This window comes from Naegleria gruberi (genome assembly GCF_000004985.1).
Source record: "Naegleria gruberi genomic scaffold NAEGRscaffold_22, whole genome shotgun sequence".
Lineage (NCBI taxonomy): Eukaryota > Heterolobosea > Eutetramitea > Acrasida > Naegleriidae > Naegleria > Naegleria gruberi.
The window spans coordinates 426,399-443,491 of NW_003163305.1; the positions used below are offsets into that span (position 1 = coordinate 426,399).

A 17,093-nucleotide genomic window follows, 5' to 3' on the forward strand; every position below is an offset into this window, starting at 1 on the left:
CCAAAGTCTACAATAAATAAAACCTTAAAAAAATGAGTGATGGTGATAGCCCTTCCCGAAGACTCAATGCCTTTGGTGGCTCTTCTCCATTAGAAAATGATCAATTCGATGATTTGGATGATACAACAAGGAAAAACAAATGGGATATGAAGAGAAATAATGGAGGTGGAGGCGGTTTTAGTATTCCATCTTTGAATGAAGTAGGTTTTGTGCTTATATTGTTGATAGTTAAAAAACAATAGTCGATAGTAATTCCTTCGATACCGTCGTTGGGAACAATACAACCAACAATATCTAAAAACATTACTAGCATAAATTCCATGCCAGCAAGTGGTTTTAAAATTCCCAATAATACAAACATCAACTTTAATGCTACTAAGGAGCCGCCAAACAAAGAATACAGCGAGTATTTGGCAAAGCTACAACAAAGGAATAGAGAGAAAAAGAGAATGGAGGATGATCCAAGAAAAAGGGAACTTGAGGAAAAAGAAAGAGGATTTAATTTAAATTGGAGTGGAGCTAATAATAACAAAAAAGATAAAACTTTGAAGACTACTACATCAAATGAGGACTTTACCGAACCCACTACAAAAATTAAAATCAGAAGAAGCAGACCAACCGGCTACGCGGACAGAAACCAAATAAAAAGTGAAGAGAAACGTGGTTGGAAACAATCAACAATAGCTATGAAGAAGGAAAATGGAGAAATGGAACGAATAACACCAGAAAAACCTAGTATGTTTGAAGGCGATGATGAGCAAGAGGATGCCTCAGAAATACTCTTCAGAAAGAAAACGAGAGTCACACTCAACAAGGACGACATTGAAGCTCTCAGAAAGAGCCTAAGTTCTTTAGATTGTCCTAATGAAGAGAGTTTAGCTCATTTATCGACAATGGATACCTTAATTGAAAAATTGAAAAGACTGGACCAATCCAAACAGAAATATTTGCTAAAGGTATTAGAAAAATTGGAACAGACAGATAAAACTGTCGAATTAGATGTTTCAGAGGACGAAGAAACTCCTAAAAAAACTGTTCAAACACCTTCAAAACAGCAAAATGATACATACTGCATAAGAATTTTAAGCACTTGGGGACATTCTAGTAACGTTGGTCTTACTGAAATAGAACTTTATTCTTTTGATGAAACAAAAATCGAGATTGTGGATGATCAAGTGAATCTTAAGGGTGGACTTGGTGGAAAAGGAAACATTATGCGATTATTCAATGGAAAGAAAAAGACCACAAACGACCAAAACATGTGGCAAACCTCTTTCCCTACTTTAAGTTATTTAGAAATATTTATAACAATTCCAAGCTTTCTTCCAGTAACAAATATCATTGTTTGGAACTTTAACAAGAGTATTAATGTAAGTAACAATTGTTATTAGGTGATTTCTGACTCGAAAAAGGAAAGTGTTAAAGGAGTGAGAGAAGTTGAAATCCTTAGAAATGATGACCAGGTATGGAAAGGAACTATACAAAGAGGAAATGGAAATAATGCCTTTGATTACTCAACATCTATTCAAGTTATGAGTCCAGAAGAAATGCAAGCAAAAAGATCTTCATTTAAACCACAAAAAATTGAAATTGTGCAAGTGTCACCAATCCCAAAGAAAGAATTCTCACCAGAACCTTCCAACAGTGGTAATGCTATCTCCAGTAAAATGGCTCTTTACGATAGTGAAGAAAGCGAAGAAAGCGAGGAGTCTTCGGAAGAGGAAGATGTTACTTCTTACACTTTAGAAATTGAGGATGATGATGACTTACTCAAGCTCACAGAAGATAGGAGATCAAGCCCTCCAACCGTTCCACCACTCTCTATTTCTTTAAGAGAAGAAACACCAAAGAAGGTTGAAGAGCCTCAAAAGCCATTACATCTTGTTCCAGATGGCCCTAAAGAACAAAAGGATCCAATATGGCTTTCATTGACAAAAAATCAGAAAACACCAAAAGGAAATGTTCTTACTGATGCCCTTAAGAACACGAACCCAGAGAAGTTACCTGTGTGGTTTAGAGAACTGGAGAAAGAGCCAACCCAGGAAAAACCAAGAAAGGTTGCTGATATTGATCTAGAAAAGAAAGAAGAGCCTCCAAAAGAATCTCCAAAAGAAGTTTTAAAAACATCTAGATCAAGAAGCAGTATCGAACAAAAGCCAACTCTTCAAACTGAAAAAAGTGTTGATTCATTACCTATCGTTACTATTGAATCTGGAAGAAAGCAACCTTCGAGATCCAAGAGCAGACCAAAGAGACCTCAAGTAATATATAATCAATCTGGTTACACTGACAAATCTTCTATTACAAACGAAACTTTTGACTCCTTAATGAAATTCAAATATTCTCATTTGGGTCGTCTTAAGCCAAGAGATGAAGAATCAAGCTCTTCTAATGAACCTACAGAAATCAAACCTCCAGTTTGGAAGATTGAAAGAAGGAAAAGCAGTCAAAAACTTATTACTAAGGATGAAGATTTAATATCGCTCCCTGCTTTAGCTCTTTCAAAAGAAAAACAACAACAACCTGAAGTTGACATTATAGAGGAAGAAGAAGACATGGACTTCTTCATTCCAATTTATCCATCTGGTACAAAACTTGTAATCAATATTAAGGAAAGTTGGGGAGATCCCCACTATCTTGGATTGTCAGGTATAGAAATTTTCGATAAGAATGGTAACTTGCTAGTTCTAAATGATGTTTTCGCGCAAGTGAGGGCAAATCCTTCTGATATTAATAGCCTGCCAAATATTTCAAACGATCCAAGAACAATTGATAAGGTTTTCGATGGTGTGAACATGACATGTGATGATTTCCACCAGTGGTTGACACCATTTACTCCAGGAGGAGACCACTTTATATATGTTACCTTAAATGAAAGGACTACAATATCTATGATCAGATTTTGGAATTACAACAAATCAAGAATCCACTCTTATAGAGGTGCAAGATATTTAGAAATTTTCCTGGATGATAAGCCTATTTTCAAAGGCGAAATTAAACCTTCCCCAGGCTATTTGTCATCAGTTGAAGCTGGTTCAGAGAGTATTCTCTTCACCACTGAAACTGAGATTCTTGAAAGAATCGATAGATATGATCAAGAAGTTTATGCCAACCTTCCAACAGAACCTGAAGTTATCAATAATTGTGAAAGACCAAAAACAGCCAGTAAGGATGTAATGGATACAAGCTTTAATCCTATTGAACATTTTTCTAATATGGATCCATCCGAGAGACCACTCACTAGCGCCCTTCCGCCTAAAGAGCAACATTTCAATAACAATAATGGTCTTGTAAGAGGTCAAAAAATAAGAATTATTTTAGAAAGCTCATGGGGTGATCTGTTCTACATAGGGCTAACCGGTATTGAGGTTCTTGGGAAGGATGAAAAACTTATTAAGGTAACAACTGAGCAGTTGAGCGCAAAGCCTAGAGATATGAACGAAGTCGCTGGCCACTCTGGAGACTACAGAACCTTGGATAAATTAGTGGATGGTCTCAACGTTACCACTGATGACAGGCACATGTGGATGGTACCAGTTACTTTATTTAAAGAACGTCCTTATATAGAAATCGATTTAAGAAAGGAAACTGAAATTTCTGGACTCAGATTTTTCAATTATAATAAGAACCTTGAAGATACTTTTAGAGGAGTTAAGAAAATTTCAATCTTATTAGATGACAAACCATTGCTAGACAATGAAGAGAGCTGTTTTATCCTTAAAAAAGCTCCTGGTAACACTAACTTTGATTTTGGTCATACTATTTTGTTCTCAGAAACTGGAACAACCTCTAACAGAAACTCTTTAGAAAATATGACGTCAAAATCAAAAGAAAACTCGGCTAGAGGTAGCTCCCTCAGAAACAGCTCTTTACTAAATGAAGGTATTCAGCAAGCTATCCTCAAGGCACAATCAATGCAAAATCTCCAACCGCCTCGTCAAGACTACCAAACGGCATTGCTTCCATGTGCCTATACTTTCAAGTTCCATTTGATTTCTTCTCTTGGCGATCCTTACTATGTTGGATTAAATGGAATCGAGCTATTTGATGCCAGACACGAGAGAATTCCTCTCACAGTTGCCAATATACAAGCAAGCCCATACAGTGTCTCGAAAGATGATGTCAGAACTCCTGACAAACTTCTTGACGGTGTCAATAACACTTGGAATGATAGCCATATGTGGTTGACTTTAATAGAACCTGGTCAAGATAATTATTTGTACATTACATTTGAGGAACCTATTGCTGTGTCTTTTATTAAGATTTGGAATTATAGTAAAACTCCCAGCAGAGGTGTAGAAGAGTTAATTGTTTATGCGGACGATGTAATTATTTATAAGGGATTTTTAAGAATGGCCCCTGCAATTAACGATCTTAATATTGACCTTAAGAAAGATTTTGCTCAATCCATACTATTTACAAATGACCCAACCATTTGCCAGCGAGAAAAGAAAAGAATTTATTCGAGAACTCTTGACGATCAAGATGTAAAGTATTACAATGAAAAACAATTGGTTAAACCAGCAACTCAACAACAATTACCTCCACAATATCATGTTAAACCCCCTTCACGAGAATACTACCCTTCAACAAGACCTACAACATCCGTTGTCAATAAATAAACCTTTTTAATTTACAATATTTACAATGTGTACAAATAATTAATCTGCTTCATCATCAGAAAGTTCACTATCTCTGGATAAATCCATTTGATCATTTTCCTCTCTCACTAAGTGGCAATTCATAACATCAAGAATTGCAGGGAAATCAACTTTTTCTTGGAGTCTCTTTTGAGAAAACATTAAAATCTTTAAAAGAAGTTGAAGTTTTGGTGTTGCTTCCAACTGTTGACTTTTCAATATTGCTGAATTCAATTCACTTGCTGTTTTCTGCCTTTGACCATTTCCTAAAAGGCTCGAATATGGGCAAGACTTTTGATCCTCAAATGCCAATAAGCTCATTACTTTTTCGACCTCCTGTAAAAACTCTGAATTATCCTCTACAAGAGGTACTAATTCTTCCTGGGCGAATCTTGTTTACAAATTGTTACAATCCATTACAATGATATTCTTACCTTAATGCATCATCTATTTTTCCACTCCTTATTAATTCAATCAATTGTTGTTGTTTCAGTTTGAAGAATAACTCTGGAGATGAATCGAGAATTTGTGGGTTCAGCATATTGACTTCTCCAATTGCTCCGATAATATCTCCCTCAATAACCTTCTTCCTAATTGTTACTCGTTCTCCAATTCCATTTGTATTAGTTTCATTTGTATCTTTGTTAACAAAGTATTGCATTATTATGCTTTCATTGTCAATTATACCTACCATCATTCTTCAAGCCTGATTCTTGTTGAAAAACTTGAGCAGCCTCTTTATAACCCTCCACAACCAAATAATTCAAAACAAGAGAATCCAAATCACTGAAATTATATTGATCACACTCTTAAAATAAATCATTAAAATTACCTTCTATTGATTTTAATTTGCGCCAACTTATCTTCCCACTCATTCCGATCAATAATTGATTTTTGAAAGGCTCTAACTGCTGGTTTAGACATTTTTTTATTTTTAATCTTCTTAATTTAGATTCATTGTAAAGAATCATAAATTGTTGCCTTACTTTTCTCAGTATTTGTAAGTAGGTTGAATTGGTTCTTCACTCTTTGTTTTATTTATTACAATGAAAGCAACCTATAGAAAATCATATATTCTGTTGTAACTTCTATTTCATTAAATATCTCACTCAAACTCCTCTTTGTTTTTATCAAAGGTTGTCTAAATGAGCTCTTATTCTTGAAGAAAATACTCTTCCGCCCCTAACAAACAATACACAATCTAAACATTCACTATTATTAATTAATAAATAGCTAAATAATTATTCTCTGATGGTTTCTGTTGATGAGATGATGACAATAATAATTGAACCAAATTTTTATTGATTCAAAAAAAATGAGCAACAATTCATCATCTAAAAATTTCCAACAAAACACAAAATTGTTGAATAAATCTCAGCACTTGATAAAGAGTTTTCACATTTCTCCTTTCATTTCGCTAGTATATAAGAATGATATTGGAGATAATATACAACGTGTAGCTTTTTCTAATGTATCACAACAATTCTATATTTGTTGTGCTGATAGTAAAATTAATATAGTTGAATATGCAACAGGAGAAAGATTATATACTATCGAAGCCGATTCAAATGTTACTTGTCTTTCATTAAGTTCGGATGATAGATTCCTTGCTGTTAGTTGTAAGAGTGGACAAGTTACAATTTATAGTATGAAGCAACAAAAGGCTTTGAAAACTTTCCGAGTTGGTGTTTCTTCACCTGTTATTCAATTAGCCTACTCTCCTGATGATGCCTTTTTAGCTATGGCTCATGGTGATGGTAGTATTGATATTTATTATACTCCTACAACTCAAGATGAATCAACAGGACAACCTGCTTTACTTAAATTATTATTTACAATTAAGAAACATCATCAAGGACAAATACATTTAATGAAATGGATTGATAATTTATGGTTAGCATCAAGTGGTTTGGATGGAGCTAAAGTAATGCAAATAGGAAATGAAGAAGATGAAAGTCGTCCATATAAAATTATTGCAAGTATTCATGATAATAGAAATGATATTAGAGATGTTACTTTATTGAAGGAACATGATACTGAAGATAATACTAAACCAATTTATTTAATGACTGCTGGACATGGTTCTTTATATCAATTTAAATGGAATGAAAAGAATTCTACATTCAATTTATCTAACACAATTCCTATCAAACATTATTTCTCAAGTATGATTGAAATAACTTCTACTGAAAATGATTCATTTACTCTTATTGCCAGTACTCCTGTTAAGAAAAAGAATAATTTGGTGAGGATAACAGTTAAGAAACCACAAGTTTCTGATAAAAAGAAGAAGAAGGACGAAGATGATGACGATGATGCTGTTAAAATTGAATATATTCCTGAAAAATCACTTGTTGGTCTTTCGCAATTATTCAAATTATCTGATTCTGAAATTTTTGCTATTACCATTGATTCAAATTTTGCAATTTTCAAGAGAAAGGAGAATGAAGCAAATGGTGATGAATCTGCTAAAGCTAAACTCAAGAAGAAACTTTCAAAGAAGGAAGATGTTACAGAAGTTGCCTCTAAAGGAGTTTTGTTTGAAAAAGTTGGTCAAAGATTGGGATTCAACGATGATGTCTTGGATATGTCATTGTTCTCATCTAGAAATATGTTGGCCGTCGCTACAAATTCTGAGAATGTTACCTTGTTGAATTTGAGTGATGCCAATCAAGATCCAATTGAAGTTTCTGGACACTCTGAAATGATCTTGTCTCTTGATCGCTCAAAGGATAAGGATCAACGTTATTTGGTCACTGGTTCTAAGGATAAATCTATTAGAGTTTGGGATGTCTCTAAATACGGAAATACACAAGGAGAAGAACATGTCACCCCTGTTTCTGTTGGTACAAGCCACTTGACCGGTGTTACTGCTGTCTGTGTTTCTAACCACAAACGAAAGCTCAAAGATTCTAAGGAAGAAGATTTCTTCATTTACTCTGCATCAGATGATGGTGTTCTTAAAAAGTGGAAATTATCTGATTGTAGCTTGTTAGGTACAAACTCTGAAAGCCACAAAAAGACTGTCAGTGAAATTTCAGTTTCACCTGATGATTCAATGATTGCCACTGCTAGTGCTGATAAGACTGCTAAAGTTTTTGATACTTCTGATTTGTCTAAGGTTCTCTTTGAATTCCCTCACAAGAAAGCAGTGTGGTGTGTCAAGTTCTCACCTGTTGATAAAGTTATTGCTACTGGTTGCAGTGATAACATGATTAGAATTTGGTCTTTAAAGACTGGTAACTGTGTTAAAGTTTTGGAAGGTCATGATCAATCAATTCTCAAGATGCAATTCTTGAATAATGGTGCTCAATTGGTTTCTGCAGATGCCAATGGTGTTGTAAGATTGTGGGTTATTAAGACTGGTGAATGCATTAAAGTTTTTGGTGATGCTCACACTGACAGAATTTGGGCTGTTTCTGTAGATCAAAAGACCAATCAATTGATTACTGGTGGTGAAGATTCCAGAATTAATATTTGGCATGATAACACTGAAGAAATTAAGGAAGAACAAAGAGAAGATGTAAATTTGTCAGTTATTCAAGATCAAGAATTGAGGAATTTGGAAAGACAAGGTAAAATGAAGGATGTCCTTAGAAAAGCCATTGAATTGGATAGACCAAAGCTCACCTATACAACCATTGAAAAACTTGTCAAGACTGATGAGAAGACTGTCTTGGAAGGTTTGATTATGGAATTACCAAAGATTCACCTTATGCACCTATTCCAATACTGTATTGATTGGAACTCTAACTCAAAGTTTTGTCAAATTGCTCAACTTGTTTTAAAGATAATGTTTGACCTTGTAGAACCATCTTTCATTGATATTGCCTATGAAAAATCAGTAGATGCTTTGTCATTGTACAGTCAGAGACACTTAAAGAGAATAACTTATTTAGAACAAAAGAGTTTCATTTTAGAACATGCATTGAATCAAATGAATGCCTTAACGCCAATCGAAAATTCATCCAATGTTGAAACTTTGAAGAGTATGCCATCAAAGAAGAGAAAGGAAATTGATACATCAAAGGTTGTTCAAGAACCAATTCAGTTCAAGACTGTTGAAGTTGTTGATGAAGATGTAGAATTTTCAGACCAAGAAGGAGAATTTGATGAAGATGGTGAAGAGGAAACATTCGAACCATCTACAAAAAAGCAAAAAAATTAAAATGTTAAAATTCTTTAATTAGTTGTGGTTGGTGTCTTTTCAGCTTCATCATCAATTGAGTTGAAGGTATTTGATGTTTCAGAATTATGAACCAAGAAAGTACGAGCATTACGGAAAGTACTACCATCCTTGATGGAAAGCTTATTGTGCTTATATTGAACAATAACACCTTCTCCAAAGTGCAAAATCCACTTGAAACGGTCACAAATGTGAATTCTATCAGCATGATTGTTTGAATTCTTGTTCCAGACTTGTAAAACGTCTTCCTTAGTTCTCAAACTCAAAACACAACCAACAACATTACCAGTTTCTATTTAAGGAAGGGTGATGAATTAAAATGAATATGAGTAACAATACATACCAAATTGTTCACAAATAGTAGAGAAAACGAGTTGTTCCCACAATCTATCACAGAAAGTTGATGTTTGACCATTTTCACCCTTTCTAATTTTGACCATCCAACATCCACCTAATTATTATTAAATTATTATTATTAAATTTTTAATAAACGTAATGCGGAAATGTATACAAACCTTGAGGGAAACTATTTAAAATTAATAATTAAATATAATTAAATACATACGATTCCCACATTGGTACTACTTCATGTCTGAACAATGAAATATTACTATTCTTTGGCAATTTGCTTGGCTTTTGGAGGTAAGAATAAACTTTGCAGAATTCATCAATTGATGAAACGGTGGCAAGTTTAGTCAAACAATCACGGTATTGACTTCCATCCTTTTCCTTTTCATGATGTTCTTGATGATGATGTCCTTCTTTATCTACTTTAGTATTAGCATACCAAAAAGTCCATTTAGTTTCAAGTGGAAATCCTTTAGCTTTTAATTGTTCATCGCTATCATATGATTGAGACTTGGTCTTTTTAGCTGGTTGAGGAACTTCAAAAACAGTCTCGGAAACAACTTCTTGTTGAGATGTAGACATTTTTTTATTAATTTTTGTTCTTCTTTTCACCTTTTCACCACAGAAGCCTTCTTCCTAGCATAACAGGATATCAAAAGAGATTTGCACAAGCCATGTATTGTCTCATGGAGGCGAGAGTTGTTATTTGTTCTTTGACACTACTCCGATATTTATCTCTAACAATTGATGATTGAGTGGAAGAGAATTTATTAAGAATGTTCACCTACTAACAACATTCCACGTGACTTCCTTCAAATGAATTCAAAGGAATTGCAGATTTAAGATAATTTATAGAGCTAATTGCAGCAAAAGAATCAACCTTTCTTATTAATTTTATTAGAAATAGGCAAAGAAGAAGGTAACAACAATTAAAATGTAAACAATAACCAATGCAGAACCTTGGAAGTAATTTGTTTTACCATCCAAACAAACAAAGTTCAAAACCAAAACACCAAAGAAAATTGCAATCAAATTAATTTGAGGGAACATTAAATTGAAAATTCTCAACTCATCACCACTGAATAATAAAGCACTCACCAATACAAGTACTGGCATTTGAATTAGTGCAATTTGGATTGAGGCAGAGTTACCAATTTCCAAAGCAAGTGAAATATTATTTTGTAAAGCAAATTGAATGGCATTTACAAATTCAGCACAACTTGGCACAATACTTAAAAAAGTTAAGCCAGCAAACATTGGATTAACACCAATCATATCAAATGCTGGTTCTAATGAGGCTGTCATTACTTCAGCCACTAGGGAATAAACAATTGTACATAACACTAAAATACCAACACACAACCAAATTGGCCATACAGCACCAATTTCTTCCTCTTCTTGGTGATTGACATGATCTTCCTTATTCTCAGGAACTGGTGGTCTTTCAATCAAATAACGATGGGTTTTTAAGGAGAAAATCAATCCAATCAGATAGGCAATAGGTAAGATAGCAGAAACTGTATAAGCTAATGGTAAAGCTTGTCTTGTATAGACTGGATCTGTCAACATATCCTTTTGTACATATACACAACTATCACAAACTAATCCATATCCTTGTGTAGTATTCACATTGGATCCGTTTATATTACCAACAATTGGTAATTTCAATCCTTGAGTTTCATTGACATTAATTGCTGCATTCACACAGACACCACATTTCAATTCATAATGACCTGAATACAATTGATAGAATAATGAAGGTAACAATGCTGCAACTACACTCACCAATAATAGAGCACTTGAAACACTAGCAGCTTGTTTGTTAAAGAATTGTTGCTTAAACTTGAGACCTCCTAGGACCATGGCTAGACCAGGCACTAATAAGATAGTAAGTAATAAAGCTCCAGTTATGGCACTGACAACTACATCATGTAAATTCTTAGATAAGGCTAAAATATATAAAATCATTTCAATAATACTTCCACATATCGAGTTCAAAAGAGCACCAATAAGGAAATTAGTTTGGGCTGAAATGGCAGCAATAGCCTTACCAATCAAATATGATAATGGAACTGTTGAAATCAAACAGAATGGGAATATCAAGACGGAATATTTTGTTACAAATTCTTCACCAAATGCATAACCCAATACTATAGAAACTAAACTGAAAGGTAACATGTTAAATAAAATGACATTGAGTCCAAAAACATTGTGTTTGTAGTAATAAATATTAGTGGCTTGAATTGTACATAATATGACATCAGAAGTAACCTTAGGTGGATATTCATTACTGACATTTAAACTTAAGAAATGTCTGTACAAAAATTTGATACCTTCAAAATGAATCTTACTAGTTGGAATACCAACAATTGAAAACCAACTCATTAATGAAACCATCAAGTGAGAAAATAAAAGTATTGGAGCAATCAATAACCAAATAAGATAGGAAATGACATCTAGGACAGTATATCTTTGATACCATTTCAATTTGGAGTCATCATTGTAATAGTCTACATTTTCTGCAATTGGAACTTGTTCAGCATTCAAAAGAGGACTTGACTCAGTCCTTCTACTAGTTTTTACAACCTTCACACGTTCAACATATTTACCAAATGGATATAAATAATAAAAGGAAAATTTGAAACATTTCAAACCATATGGAATTGTAAAAATTGCTAAACAAGACAAAACTCCAACCATTAAATATGTTAAAAACATCCACCAACCAATAAATATCACATAGAGTACATTTCCAATACTCAAAAAGCTCTTTTTCTCAAAACTAGATAAACTCCTGTCATTCCACATATGCAACTGTTTAACTTTATCACTTCTTTCCTCAAATTTTCTTTCACCTAACATTCCCTTCCATGGTTTAAATCCAAACAAGTAATTTTGATAATTCTTAGTAGTATCAATCTTATTAGAGGCACGTTCCACAACCACGGGATGAGCATTCTCTGCATTGACCTCACTATTTCCAGAAAATGAAGAATCAGGCAACAATTTACGTTGTCTCATTCCATCGTCATTGGTTGTTGGGGAGAGTATGATTTGGTCATCATCGATTGGTTCTTCCAAAGACTTCATTTTGCATTGTGTCTTGGTGTATTTGTATTGATGAGTCTTCTTGTAACAGACTCGGAAATGGTTCATCTTCTTCACTAGGATGCATCTTTAATTTGCTATTATATGTTTAATATATGAAAGGATATTTAGCATTGATAACAACAAGGTTATCCTAACAGTCTCTAAACTTGGTGATGATTCAATCAAGGGATAACAGTAGCGACTGTTGGAGTTTTTTTTGTTATTTTCGTTAATTAACTTTTTCACCAATTTTGAAAGCAACCAAACACACATGTAGTTCATGCTATTCAATCCTTTGAGTGGAGCCATTCATTCATCACACTGGCCAACACAAGTTGTGTTACTGACTTTACACTGCTCTTCGTACTTCAATAAAGGGCATTGTAATGATTGGCAGCGTTCTTCGATTAAGCAAACGCGCAATGATTCGATGCTTTAGAATTTATAGTATCGTTACTAAAACAAACATTTACACCAAGTTTGTTAATTGCATTTTGTTTGTTTTTTTAAAATTTTCAATTATTACAATTTTAATGTTATTCAGACTCGTGATTGACTAAATTGCCGTAGATGGTGATCTACAGATACTTCAGTAATTATTGAGGAATTTAAAGTGCCATATAGGTTTGTCATAATTTAGAAATTTTTTTTTTGTTGTTAAAACAGTCGAAAATGAGAAGGAATTTTTTAGAGATTGAGTATGTCCAATTTCTTCCTTTAGTCTACTTCCAAGTATTGAGAACGAATGAACAAAATATTAAGGATATTAATAAGTTGTCATATTTAGTTTTCATTCATTTCTCAACTTTGCAGAAGAGAGTTGGAATGCTTGATTATTGTCTTTGTAACCAACCAATATCTGGCTTGGTGTCTTGCTTGCCAACTGCCAATTCAAACAATTCTAAAACTCATTTTCTCAGATATTACAACTTCCAGTTCAAAAAATAATTAGTAAATTTTGAACAACAAAAAAAACTAATCACAACATGGCCCGTACTAAACAAACAGCACGTAAGATGCCACCAAAGGAATCCTACAAGAAGAGAAAAGATAATAATTGGCAAGTAGAAGAAAATTCCGAACCAAAGAAAAGAAAAATTGTCAACTTATTAAATCAAATATTTCCTTCCGATTTGATAATAATTACCAAATCGGAAAGTAATGATGAAAGTTTTTCAGTAGCAGAACATAATCAGCCTTCCACTCCAAATCTATCGATTAAATTGAATGAACATGTTTGTAGTGAGAGATGTTTTGCTTGGTTGACAAAAGTCAATTGGACCAATTATTTCAAACATGATTATCCAGTTCCAATATCTTTTTATGATAATATTAAAGATATGACAATATTTGCACCAAGTCCTGAACAGATTGATATTGATTATGCACAACACATTCTAAAACAAGTTGTATCAAAACAAGATGAATTTTCAGTTTCAATCTTCAAAGTTGAAATGGAAACTGATATAGATTCAGATCAGATAATACAATCAGTAACCTATGAATATAGAACATGTGGAATCAAATGCTATTACACGAGAGCAAAAGATTTTGCAAAGGAAGTTGTTATGATTTTTATTGACACTGAGAAATACTTGTGTTTTGGACATTATTATAATTTTCCCTATTTTACAATTCCATATGTTAATCATGGAAAAGAAGAAGATAATTCAATTAATTTGTGTGAAGAGGAATTCATTCAGTCAATCACCAATCCAGAAGGTCACCAAATTGAAACTCCAATTTTACTTCCACTATCAAAAGTATTGGAAAATGCACAGGATTTTCTTGCTCAACTATTTGATTTGGAAAATTAAATTATCTCATTCAATGTATTTCAATTCTTATTTTGCTTCACCTTCAAATATTTAAATATTTTAATTTATTAAATTAAAAAAATTAAAAATACAAAAAAATGGCCAGAAATCAAGAAAAGGCCCAATCCATGCTGAATCGTTGGACCAATTTTAGGATTGGTAACGAATTCACAGAGAAGAAAAGGCCTCCTCATCCATCATTTTCTAAAACTTTAAACGCTAGTGAACATTGGCGAAGAAATGTGTTGAAGGAAATTGCTGAAAAGGTGACGATCATACAAAATGCTTCTCTAGGTGAACATCGTATCCGAGATTTAAACGATGAAATTAATAGATTAATACAAGAAAAAGCCGATTGGGAAAAAAGAATTATTGAATTAGGAGGAATTGATTATAGTAAACAAGATATTAAATTATATGATGATAATGGACAAATAATAGAAATTGGTGAAGGATATAAATATTTTGGAGCGGCGCGAGAACTACCTGGTATAAAAGAATTATTATTTGAAAAACAAAAATCATCAGAAAAACAACAGAAAAACAAATTTAATGAACTTTACAAAGGAATTGATTCTTTTTATTATGGATACAATGAAGATGAGGATGAACCTGATTTGCTTGCTGCAGAAGAAAAAGCAGAAGAGGAGCTTAGAAAGGAGTTTTATCAACGTTATTTAAAAGCTGTGGAAATTAAAAAGAAAAAGATGGGAGGTGGTGGAATTCAAAATGTCACAAGACAAACTATGGAAGCAAAATCATTTGGAGTGTTAAATGAAGAAGAAAAGAAAACCTTTGTATATAATGTACAACTACCAACACAGGATGTTATTGAACAAGCACTGTTAGAAAAGAAGAAGCAAGATTTATTGAAAGAACTAGGAGAATTTTAATTTATTAAAAAGCTAAACTTGTGTTAGAATTATTACTACTAGTATTACTTGCTGCAATACCATCTTGTGGTTCTGAATAGTTTGGTAAAATCGGTACTGCATGGGATTGTCTGATCATTTCCTCATTAAGACGTTGTAGAGCTGATGTATTAACATGCTCTGGGAATGAGAATGAATCCAAAACAGATGATCCCAATAAATGATTACTTGGACTTGCCAATGAAGAATCTGTTTGATTCATAGAACCTATTGCTGGAGGTGTTCCAGTCGATGTGGAATGGAAGCTCATACTTCTTTGGTAGGGAGGTGATCTTCCAGCTGCTCTCAAATCTCTCATACTATGAGAGGATGAAAGTGGTGGAGTTCTGCCAACAGAAATACCAAGATCAGTTTGTTCTGTCAAACATTCACTAGAATCATCAATATCAGAAAGGCACTTGTTTTCCATTGATTCTCTAAAGTGCATAGGGAATGCTTCCTCTCTTGGCTTGAATTTTGAGGTATCAGTCATATCTTTAACTCCAGGTAACACACCTACAGGTTCTTTCAATACTTTATCCCAATCCACTCCACTCATAAATGGGTGTTCCTTTGCTGTTACTTCATTTAGACGAGTTTCTGGATTTGGATCTAAGAGTCTATCTACAAAATTCAACACTCCACTAGCTACAATCTCTGGAGGTAAGAGTCTTTCATCAACCCAATTAATTCTTCTTGATAGAATATTATCAAAAATATATTCAGGAGTATCATCATTAAATGGTGGACAACCAAACAATAGCTCAAATACAATACATCCCAAACTCCAATAATCGACAGCTTCTGTATGTGGCATACCCAATAAAAGTTCAGGAGCCAAATAGTCAGGAGTACCTCTAACTTGAATTTCAGATTCTTCTATTTCATCTTGTCTTGCAAGAGCATCCATTGATTGTTTGCTCAATGTTTGTTCATCTTCTCTGTCAAGAACACCAATTTCACTCAAACCAAAGTCTGTTAATTTCAAGTGACCACACTTATCAATAAGCATGTTATCTGGTTTCAAATCTCTGTGTACAATCTTATTGTGATGTAAATCAGATAAAGCTAAAATACTTTCGGCGGCAATATGTCTAACTACATCTATATCAAATGCTTCTCCATTTTCTAACTTTTCTGCTAACAAACAATCTAAACTACCACCTGGACAATATTCCATAACAATATAGAGATATCTTTTACCAGCAAAGGAGTAGTAAAAATTAACAATAAATGGAGATTGCTCATTATTTTCCATTAGTACTTTCATGATAGTTCTTTCAGCCAATAGATCTGGCTCATTTGTGAGAGTTTTACCAACGTTCTTGTGATTATAGAGATATTGTTTCTTGATTACCTTAATAGCATAAATGTCTTTAGTTGACTTCTTTCTTGCCAAGTAAACCCTACCATAAGCACCTCTTGAAATTGGTTTAATGATCTCAAAATCAGAAATCTTAATTTTTGGCATTTTCTTAATATTTTGCTTCTCTTCATGAAGTAATGCAGTACATTTTCCTTCAATAACATCCATTAATCTTTTGGCGTATACAGAAACTCTATAGTTATTACCAGAGAAATTATCATCCTTATGTTCCTCTATTACTGTGGAAAGTACTCCAATAACTTCTTGCAATTGACTTCTATCGTTACTCTTCTCTGCCTTCTTGGCTAATTTGAAAAGTTTGTAGAGTGAACTTGATTTTTTCTTCTTGATTGATTTTTCAATACCTCTACGAATGTTTTTCAATTTTTCAAAGGCACTAACATTTTGCATTTCAATCTTGTGTTTAACAGCACAAGTAGCACTGTGTTCTGCTAATTTAGTACTTGGTACCAATTCCTCACAAATTCTACATAAAATTTCAATAACAGTTTCTTCCTTCTTTGGCTTTGGTTGTTTCTTCAACTCTGTTGGTGTATTATTTGTAGACTTGGATTTAGTACCAGTGGTATTGACTGACAAAAGGTTAGGATCCTCCTTCTTGGAAAATAGTGTTTTGAACTTGGAAAAGAAAGAATCTGAGAATTTTTTCTTTTCTGAGGTTGGTGTTACAGGAGTGTGAGGAATATCTTTGTTTGGTGTGGTTGCGTGTGCAGT

General features: G+C 33.4%; 8 protein-coding genes across 8 annotated transcripts; 4 read left to right on the forward strand and 4 right to left on the reverse strand.

Moving 5' to 3' along the window:
* Positions 1 to 320: 320 nt before the first annotated feature.
* NAEGRDRAFT_57978 (uncharacterized protein) lies at positions 321 to 4,640 on the forward strand (the record flags this gene model as incomplete). The annotated part of the gene is made up of 2 exons (XM_002677509.1): positions 321 to 1,175; positions 1,392 to 4,640. 2 exons carry the CDS (start codon positions 321 to 323, stop codon positions 4,620 to 4,622), a joined length of 4,086 nt encoding a protein of 1,361 aa, XP_002677555.1. The 3' UTR covers positions 4,623 to 4,640.
* NAEGRDRAFT_36605 (uncharacterized protein) lies at positions 4,613 to 5,564 on the reverse strand (the record flags this gene model as incomplete). Its single annotated transcript, XM_002677600.1, has 4 exons — positions 4,613 to 5,031; positions 5,075 to 5,279; positions 5,332 to 5,426; positions 5,473 to 5,564. 4 exons carry the CDS (start codon positions 5,562 to 5,564, stop codon positions 4,662 to 4,664), a joined length of 762 nt encoding a protein of 253 aa, XP_002677646.1. The 3' UTR covers positions 4,613 to 4,661.
* Positions 5,565 to 5,955: 391 nt separating this feature from the next.
* NAEGRDRAFT_79671 (uncharacterized protein) lies at positions 5,956 to 8,808 on the forward strand (the record flags this gene model as incomplete). Its single annotated transcript, XM_002677510.1, has 1 exon — positions 5,956 to 8,808. The coding sequence occupies one exon, from the start codon at positions 5,956 to 5,958 to the stop codon at positions 8,806 to 8,808; it is 2,853 nt and encodes a 950-aa protein (XP_002677556.1).
* NAEGRDRAFT_79672 (eukaryotic initiation factor 4E member 2-like protein) lies at positions 8,807 to 9,756 on the reverse strand (the record flags this gene model as incomplete). Its single annotated transcript, XM_002677601.1, has 4 exons — positions 8,807 to 9,118; positions 9,170 to 9,277; positions 9,342 to 9,352; positions 9,392 to 9,756. The coding sequence occupies 4 exons, from the start codon at positions 9,754 to 9,756 to the stop codon at positions 8,823 to 8,825; spliced, it is 780 nt and encodes a 259-aa protein (XP_002677647.1). The 3' UTR covers positions 8,807 to 8,822.
* Positions 9,757 to 10,071: 315 nt separating this feature from the next.
* On the reverse strand, positions 10,072 to 12,264 carry NAEGRDRAFT_67316 (uncharacterized protein; the record flags this gene model as incomplete). The annotated part of the gene is made up of 1 exon (XM_002677602.1): positions 10,072 to 12,264. One exon carries the CDS (start codon positions 12,262 to 12,264, stop codon positions 10,072 to 10,074), a length of 2,193 nt encoding a protein of 730 aa, XP_002677648.1.
* A 986-nt stretch (positions 12,265 to 13,250) lies between these two features.
* Positions 13,251 to 14,081, forward strand: NAEGRDRAFT_67317 (uncharacterized protein; the record flags this gene model as incomplete). Its single annotated transcript, XM_002677511.1, has 1 exon — positions 13,251 to 14,081. One exon carries the CDS (start codon positions 13,251 to 13,253, stop codon positions 14,079 to 14,081), a length of 831 nt encoding a protein of 276 aa, XP_002677557.1.
* A 98-nt stretch (positions 14,082 to 14,179) lies between these two features.
* NAEGRDRAFT_83137 (KIAA1160 protein-like protein) lies at positions 14,180 to 14,980 on the forward strand (the record flags this gene model as incomplete). The annotated part of the gene is made up of 1 exon (XM_002677512.1): positions 14,180 to 14,980. The coding sequence occupies one exon, from the start codon at positions 14,180 to 14,182 to the stop codon at positions 14,972 to 14,974; it is 795 nt and encodes a 264-aa protein (XP_002677558.1). The 3' UTR covers positions 14,975 to 14,980.
* A 529-nt stretch (positions 14,981 to 15,509) lies between these two features.
* NAEGRDRAFT_33426 (uncharacterized protein) lies at positions 15,510 to 16,463 on the reverse strand (the record flags this gene model as incomplete). Its single annotated transcript, XM_002677603.1, has 2 exons — positions 15,510 to 15,880; positions 15,947 to 16,463. Coding segments are annotated over 2 exons (888 nt in total), but the record flags the coding sequence as incomplete, so codon positions are not given.
* Positions 16,464 to 17,093: the final 630 nt, after the last annotated feature.